The 8,736-nt window shown below is 48.7% G+C and overlaps 1 protein-coding gene across 1 annotated transcript; it reads right to left on the reverse strand.

The window, feature by feature from the left end:
• Positions 1 to 466: 466 nt before the first annotated feature.
• LOC138225401 (maestro heat-like repeat-containing protein family member 1) lies at positions 467 to 2,649 on the reverse strand. The gene is made up of 6 exons (XM_069185518.1): positions 2,409 to 2,649; positions 1,924 to 2,058; positions 1,548 to 1,710; positions 1,225 to 1,323; positions 934 to 1,061; positions 467 to 625 (listed from the first exon to the last, which is right to left on the reverse strand). Exons 1-6 carry the CDS (start codon positions 2,523 to 2,525, stop codon positions 467 to 469), a joined length of 801 nt encoding a protein of 266 aa, XP_069041619.1. The 5' UTR covers positions 2,526 to 2,649.
• Positions 2,650 to 8,736: the final 6,087 nt, after the last annotated feature.

Consider the following 8,736-nt stretch of genomic DNA (forward strand, 5'->3'; position numbering starts at 1 on the left):
CTGCTCCAGCTGGGATTCCAGCACTGGTCTGGCCTTCGGCACTGCTGCCTCCACAAGCACACAAAGACTCTGAAAGAAGAGCACGTTGGAGTCAATCTGGAGAGGCACTGCTGCTTCATCAAGAGGCCTCACTCTCTCAGTTTATGCAATAACACGTTAGCATTAGCATTTTGGTAGTTTGATCACACACAAAAATCTGAGAGAGCAGGATAATGCCTCTCCTGGACTCTACTCCTGGCAGATCCACCTTGTTCACACCCTTCCACAATCACATGGGGCACCACAGACCATAATCCTCTTCTGCACTGGGCCTCACCAGCACATCACTGGAGCTTGTGGACAAAGGGACACTGGGAAAGTGCTACTAGTGATTGTTAGGATCAACAATTTAAGGAATCAAAATCCAATTTCTAAAAGAAACGGACCTTGCAATCCAAAACCTGTACACCTAAAGGCCCATCGTCGGTCACAGCCCTACCTTGTTGGTTCTGGAATAGCTGATGTCCAGCTCAGCTACATACAGTGGCTGGAAGGCCTGTAAAACTGCTGGCAGCTCACTCTGAAGCTTCTCCTCAGGGAGCAGGCAGCACATTGCTGCCAGGGCCAAGACAATGGCCTCCGTCACCTTCAGACAGAGCAAAACACAAACACCATCATCCTCAAGGAAAGGATTCAGTCACAGGAATGCAAACTTGTCTAAAAACACAGACAGTTAAAACAGCTTTGAGCAATGAATAAAACCTGCTTCATAAGTGCACCCTATTCAACTTTCCTTACTGTGATCTGAACCCTGGACCCTGATACCCTTCCCTAATACCTGCATGGACACATCTTTTCTTTTCATTCAAGTCCATTCTTTCCTCCAGAACATCTGAGAATTCAGGATGATTAATAAGATGTCAAATAACCTACACTGGATTAAAGATCCCATACCTTTGGCTCAGAAGATGGCAGCCATCTGTGCACTATATCAAAACTAGTGATGACCTGGCTTGAACAGTCCTGAACACACTGCCCGGGACCCTGGAATTTTGCCCAGCTCTCGTACAGGCCTTCTAATGCTGACAACACAAGAGAAGAACAGCCTGTTACACTCCTCAGCTACATCAAGGCAGTCCTGTAGCTCAGTGGGAAGCAGTCTGAACAGGCCTTGTCAGTGGATCGCCAGTGGAACCAAGCATTGATAACAACTGTCCCCCTAAATGAGACAGCTTGCACACTTACCAAAAGACATCATTGCCTTCATTTTGTTAGTCACAGCAAGGGGAAGAACAGGCACCAGCAGGTCCAGAAGTCTCACTATATCCCTTGCTATGTCACGACCTTCAAAGAAAACACATTTCACACTAGGTAGGGACCAAGGCTCATGATAACACTGGAGACTCAGAAGCGGCATGAGTAACAAACACTGAGCCTTCATAATAAGCTCATGTATCAGGGCTTGAATGGACAGATACGACCAGTATCATGAAGTTTGAAATACAGCACAGTATAAAATCTGGAATATATCTGTGCAGATCACACCCCATTAGCAGCACAGAACTTACTGCAGTTGCGGGAGATATCTCCTACAGCATTCAGCAGCGAGTGGTGAGGGAGCACTCCGGGCTGGAAGAAGGACAGCACCATATCCATGGTACTGTCGTAGTGGTCTCTCACCACACAAACGACAATGTTGCTGGCTGGCTGTTGCCAGTCAGGCAGCCATTTCTGAAACAACAGTAAAAAGAGATCAGAGCGTCTTGGGAGTCGATAGTATTGGAGTTGAAGCAGCAGGTTGGATCAAGCCAATGAGCACACAAGTTAACACACAAGGATTTGCTTCCATTAGATGTAACAATGTGTGTTACAGGCAAGGAAACAGACCACAGCACTGCAGCAAGGCAACAATACGATAGATTGGAATTAAAGGGATTTACATACCGGTGACATAGTCATCTCATTCAAGGCCATCGAGACGGTGCTCTTGGCCAAGGACTCGTCCAGATGCTGCGCAGATGTTTTGCGCAGCAGCTTCTCCACTGCCTGGAGGACAGCAGAGCGATGGGCAGTTGTCACCTAGAGCAGGGAAGAACCAAAGCCAGGGGTGAGACTGCTGCTCTCATCACAGCACCAAGAGTGTCTGTTCAAAGGCTTCTCCTTCAGGGCCAGTCAGCCTGGCCAACGGGCACTGAGTGTGAAACAGCAGAACCACCCCAGCTCACCACACGAGGGAGTGGAAACACACAGAGAAACCCCAGGCTTCCACTCAAGCACATCTGTCAAGATGACAACACATTAGGGCTTATCTTCTGACTTCTAGTTGTAAGAAACAGCACAGACAGTATCTTGGAGCACACTGGGCTCCTAATTAGAGTGCGTTTGCAACGAGTATGTCAGGAGGTGTGTAGGGAGCTCCTTCATGTTACCTGGGGGCTCTCGAGGAATCCCAGGATGACTGGCAGTGTCCCCTTGGTGTTCCTCTGCAGGAGGGAGAGCAGCTCTTCTATCAGGAGCTTCCCAGATTCCTCATCAGAGCTGCTCATTCCCTCCAGAACAGCCAGGACCTCATCTACAGCAGACACACAGACAGGGGAAACACTGGTGTCGCCGCAGCACAGACTTCTAGGGAGAAAACTCTAAAACCGACCTGTTGTCTGAGGGACCTATAACCCTACTGACACGTGTCTGAGAATTATAGAGATCAAAATGATTTTTGATGCACAGCCCGTAAAAGCTGGGACTCTTTCACCCCAGACAGTTTTCCAGTAGAGAGGAATACAGATCTGCTCTAAGGGCAGGGGGCTTCAGAGTGCAGGGTTTTGTTTTCGTCTCATTTTCAGTTCAGTTGTCCTGAATAACAGCTGCAGCCACTGGGACTTCCTAACCCTGAAGAGCCCACAGACAGAGCTGCTCTCTGGGTCACATCAGTCCTGTTAGCAGCTGCTCCTCCGCAAACAGAGGATCTCAGTGTTGAAGAAGAATCAGGGCAGCAGCTCTGCTCCCGGGTGGAGAACCTCCTTCTGCTGCTCTAAGGGGATTAGAGCCTCTAATTCACCTTCTCTCACACCCAGTCAAAAGGACTTGGACATATCTTCATAAATATACATTTGCTTTTCCCAAATTTACAATTAAATGTAAATGAAAGAATAATTGCAGTACATCACTCAGACTGCCCCTCATTTCATAACCACTGTGAGTTACTCATTTTCAACACTTTCAATAGTTTCATACCTTACATGGATGTAAGTCTTCTTAAAAATACTCTCATACCGGCCAACGGGCACTGAGGGTGAAACAGCAGAACCACCCCAGCTCACCACACGAGGGAGTGGAAACACACACAGAGAAACCCCAGGCTTCCACTCAAGCACATCTGTCAAGATGACAACACGTTAGGGCTTATCTTCTGACTTCTAGTTGTAAGAAACAGCACAGACAGTATCTTGGAGCACACTGGGCTCCTGATTAGAGTGCGTTTGCAACAAGTATGTCAGGAGGTGTGCAGGGAGCTCCTTCATGTTACCTGGGGGCTCTCGAGGAATCCCAGGATGACTGGCAGTGGCTCGGTATCGCGGATCCGATTGTTCTTGACCTGTTTCTCCTGGGCAGATCGAGCAGTTATTGTGTTAACGCGGTGTTCAGTGAGAGGGGGTTAAAAGCTCTGAACCTGCTGGAGTTTTATAAAAGCCCAGAGCGCAGATCTGAACAGGAATTCATTGCTGCTTCTATTCCTGTCTCTGCTTTCACTGATGTGAAGAATTTGCTTGTGTTCTCAATATCCCGTGTCTGCCCTTCAGCCTGTTGGGTTGTATTCCAGTAGGACCAGCTGGTTAGAGAGAGTTCTGTGGTGTCTAGTGGGTGTGCTGCTGGCCTGTCAGCAGTACCTGTACTCCCAGTGTGTGAGAAGCACCACCCAGCTCCCTGCTTCACTGTGCTGTTCTACTGGCTGACTGACAGGTCCAAGATGAGCCCGAAGGAGTGCAGCTGTGAGCCCAGCAGGGTGAAGTGGTACTCCTCCTGTGTGCAGCGCACAGGCTGCCAGTGCCCCGGGCCAGGTATGACACAGCTGGATCTAGACCAGTGCCCCCTGAAGCCAGTCCCCCCACACACTGACTCCTGGCTTCCCTTTCCACTGGGACTCCATCCCTGGGCTCAGCTCTGACTGACCTGAGGGGCTCTTCGCTGTCACCCTGCAGGTCTCCTCAGCTCGAGGCAGGGAAAGCAACAGCAGTCTCTTCATCTTTTCAACTAATGATGATTTGAGCAAAAATAAATAAAAAACATATAACATAAAATAACAAGATATAAAATTAAATAATTTAGTATGAGAGTATTTTTAAGAAGACTTACATCCATGTAAGGTATGAAACTATTGAAAGTGTTGAAAATGAGTAACTCACAGTGGTTATGAAATGAGCTGTGTCTGAGTGATGTACTGCAATTATTCTTTCATTTACATTTAATTGTAAAAGCAAATGTATATTTATGAAGATATGTCTAAGTCCTTTTGACTGGGTGTGAGAGAAGGTGAATTAGAGGCTCTAATCCCCTTAGAGCAGCAGAAGGAGGTTCTCCACCTGGGAGCAGAGCTGCTGCCCTGATTCTTCTTCAACACTGAGATCCTCTGTTTGTGGAGGAGCAGCTGCTAACAGGACTGATGTGACCCAGAGAGCAGCTCTGTCTGTGGGCTCTTCAGGGTTAGGAAGTCCCAGTGGCTGCAGCTGTTATTCAGGACAACTGAACTGAAAATGAGACGAAAACAAAACCCTGCACTCTGAAGCCTCCTGCCCTTAGAGCAGATCTGTATTCCTCTCTACTGGAAAACTGTCCGGGGTGAAAGAGTCCCAGCTTTTACGGGCTGTGCATCAAAAATCATTTTGATCTTTCTAATTCTCAGACACGTGTCAGCAGGGTTTTAGGTCCCTCAGACAACAGGTCGGTTTCAGAGTTTTCTCCCTAGAAGTCTGTGCTGCGGCGACACCAGTGTTTCCCCTGTCTGTGTGTCTGCTGTAGATGAGGTCCTGGCTGTTCTGGAGGGAATGAGCAGCTCTGATGAGGAATCTGGGAAGCTCCTGATAGAAGAGCTGCTCTCCCTCCTGCAGAGGAACACCAAGGGGACACTGCCAGTCATCCTGGGATTCCTCGAGAGCCCCCAGGTAACATGAAGGAGCTCCCTACACACCTCCTGACATACTCGTTGCAAACGCACTCTAATCAGAAGCCCAGTGTGCTCCAAGAAACTAGAAGTCAGAAGATAAGCCCTAACGTGTTGTCATCTTGACAGATGTGCTTGAGTGGAAGCCTGGGGTTTCTCTGTGTGTTTCCACTCCCTCGTGTGGTGAGCTGGGGTGGTTCTGCTGTTTCACACTCAGTGCCCGTTGGCCAGGCTGACTGGCCCTGAAGGAGAAGCCTTTGAACAGACACTCTTGGTGCTGTGATGAGAGCAGCAGTATCACCCCTGGTTTTGGTTCTTCCCTGCTCTAGGTGACAACTGCCCATCGCTCTGCTTGATCCAACCTGCTGCATCAACTCCAATACTATCGACTCCCAAGACGCTCTGATCTCTTTTTACTGTTGATTCAGAAATGGCTGCCTGACTGGCAACAGCCAGCCAGCAACATTGTCGTTTGTGTGGTGAGAGACCACTACGACAGTACCATGGATATGGTGCTGTTCTTCTTCCAGCCCGGAGTGCTCCCTCACCACGCACTGTTGAATGCTGTGGGAGATATCTCCCGCAACTGCAGTAACTTCTGTGCTGCTAATGGGGTGTGATCTGCACAGATATATTCCAGATTTTTTACTGTGCTGTATTTCAAACTTCATGATACTGGTCGTATCTGTCCATTCAAGCCCTGATACATGAGCTTATTATGAAGGCTCAGTGTTTGTTACTCATGCCGCTGCTGAGTCTCCAGTGTCATCATGAGCCTTGGTCCCTACCCAGTGTGAAATGTGTTTTCTTTGAAGGTCGTGACATTGCAAGGGATATAGTGAGACTGCTGGACCTGCTGGTGCCTGTTCTCCCCCTTACTGAGACTAAGAAAATGAAGGCATGATGTCTTTTGGTAAGTGTGCAAGCTGTCTCATTTAGGGGGACAGTTGTTATCAATGCTTGGTTCCACTGGCGATCCACTGACAAGGCCTGTTCAGACTGCTTCCCACTGAGCTACAGGACTGCCTTGATGTAGCTGAGGAGTGTAACAGGCTGTTCCTCTCTTGTGTTGTCAGCATTAGAAGGCCTGTACGAGAGCTGGGCAAAATTCCAGGGTCCCGGGCAGTGTGTTCAGGACTGTTCAAGCCAGGTCATTACTAGTTTTGATATAGTGCACAGATGGCTGCCATCTTCTGAGCCAAAGGTATGGGATCTTTAATCCAGTGTAGGTTATTTGACATCTTATTAATCATCTTGATTTCTCAGATGTTCTGGAGGAAAGAATGGACTTGAATGAAAAGAAAAGATGTGTCCATGCAGGTATTAGGGAAGGGTATCAGGGTCCAGGGTTCAGATCACAGTAAGGAAAGTTGAATAGGGTGCACTTATGAAGCAGGTTTTATTCATTGCTCAAAGCTGTTTTAACTGTCGGTGGTTTTAGACAAGTTTGCATTCCTGTGACTGAATCCTTTCCTTGAGGATGATGATGTTTGTGTTTTGCTCTGTCTGAAGGTGACGGAGGCCATTGTCTTGGCCCTGGCAGCTATGTGCTGCCTGCTCCCTGAGGAGAAGCTTCAGAGTGAGCTGCCAGCAGTTTTACAGGCCTTCCAGCCACTGTATGTAGCTGAGCTGGACGTCAGCTATTCCAGAATCAACAAGGTAGGGCTGTGACCGACGATGGGCCTTTAGGTGTACAGGTTGTGGATTGCGAGGTCCGTTTCTTTTAGAAATTGGATTTTGATTCCTTAAATTGTTGATCCTAACAATCACTAGTAGCACTTTCCCAGTGTTCCTTTGTCCACAAGCTCCAGTGATGTGCTGGTGAGGCCCAGTGCAGAAGAGGATTATGGTCTGTGGTGCCCCATGTGATTGTGGAAGGGTGTGAACAAGGTGGATCTGCCAGGGGTAGAGTCGAGGAGAGGCGTTATCCTGCTCTCTCAGATTTTTGTGTGTGATCAAACTACCAAAATGCTAATGCTAACGTGTTATTGCATAAACTGAGAGAGTGAGGCCTCTTGATGAAGCAGCAGTGCCACTCCAGATTGACTCCAATGTGCTCTTTTTTTAGAGTCTTTGTGTGCTTGTGGAGGCAGCAATGCCGAAGGCCAGACCAGTGCTGGAATCCCAGCTGGAGCAGCTGCTGACCATGGTGCACGCCCAGGTAATGGGGACAGCAGCCCGCTCACCTGAACAGAAAGACGTTACTGTAGTCAGTAAGAGTGTCTGTATGAAGGGTGAAGCCCTCAGGAGCCTCATCAATGACAGCAGCTCAGTGCTGTGATCTACCCCTCTCCACAGCTCATGGCAACACAGAAGTGCCGTGTATCTGACTGCTGAAGCCCTTATTCATTCAGTCGAACAGATATTGATGACTCGGCTCATTTTATCATGGCATTAGAACAGCAGTCCATCAGAGAGTGTGCATGATGCCCTTGTGGGTGTTGTAAGAGTGCTCTGATGCCTGTCTGGTGTCCCAGGATCTGGTAGTGCTGATGGGGCTGTGTGCCAGTGTGAACCTGGATGTGGTCCTGTCTGTGCTGAAGAGACTGGAGACCCAGCTGACTGACCCAGCCTTCCCCTGCAATGAGCAGGGCTATGGGGTAAGTGTACTGCATCAGAGTCCTAACAGACAAACAGAAGCTGCTCTTAATGTCAGCTTCTACCTACAAGTTTCAGCACCTTGATCTGGATTGTCATGCTTGTTACTGCAGAGTGATTTCACCTGTGCCCTGATTCTGTGCTATGGGCACGTTGCACTTAAAGCACCTGCAGAGGATCTACTGCAGAGAATGGACACTGACTTTATGGAGAGACTGAGACACCATGTCACCACTAAGGTTGGCAACATGTCCTCCATGAGAACAAGAGACCTGACAGAGTGAACCTCACAGCTCCTGTCTGAAGAGAGTATTCAACCACTGCTACATTGTGTAATGTGCATCTCTAACGCAGGGAGGTATTCGTAACAACTCTCAGGAATCAGTTACTACAGTGCTACTTTCCTGCACTGTCTGGGTAGAAGTTGTTAATTATACTTGAACCTGATGGGATTATGGGGAGGAGGACACAGGGATACAGTTTCCAAGGCTGTCCAGGCTGTGGGTGTCCATCAGAGTCCAGGGCTGGTGGAGGTGGGGTGGTGAGGTGGCGTCTGGGCTGCTGTGTGTCCCCCTGCAGGAGCCCAGTGTCAGACTGAGCCTGTGCCGCAGTGTGGGCATGATGGCACAGGCAGTGCGCAGCGCTAGTCCCTCCGGAGCTCCCAGCTTCCCTGCCAAGGCCGAGCTCCTGGCGACAATGATGGTCAGTGTGTCTGACGAAGCCGCCTCTCTGCTGTTTTCCCACACAGATGCTCTGGACCAGCTGTTTCCTCTCACTGTGAATCGGAGAACAGATAGTTTGTGAGAAGTGATCGGAAGGGAAACTGTTTTGCTATTGATCAATACAGTTGTGTTTTTAGCTTTTGGGAAACACTGTTCCAGAAGTATTCAGAAAAATGACTCCTTTGTTCACACCTAGCGACATGATCCTGTGTCCTGTCTCTGATGACAGCACTGAGAACTGCAGCAAAGGGGCAGTAGTGGACAACTTCAACAGTCAGT

The sequence above is a fragment of the Lepisosteus oculatus genome, chromosome 27 (genome assembly GCF_040954835.1).
Source record: "Lepisosteus oculatus isolate fLepOcu1 chromosome 27, fLepOcu1.hap2, whole genome shotgun sequence".
Lineage (NCBI taxonomy): Eukaryota > Metazoa > Chordata > Actinopteri > Semionotiformes > Lepisosteidae > Lepisosteus > Lepisosteus oculatus.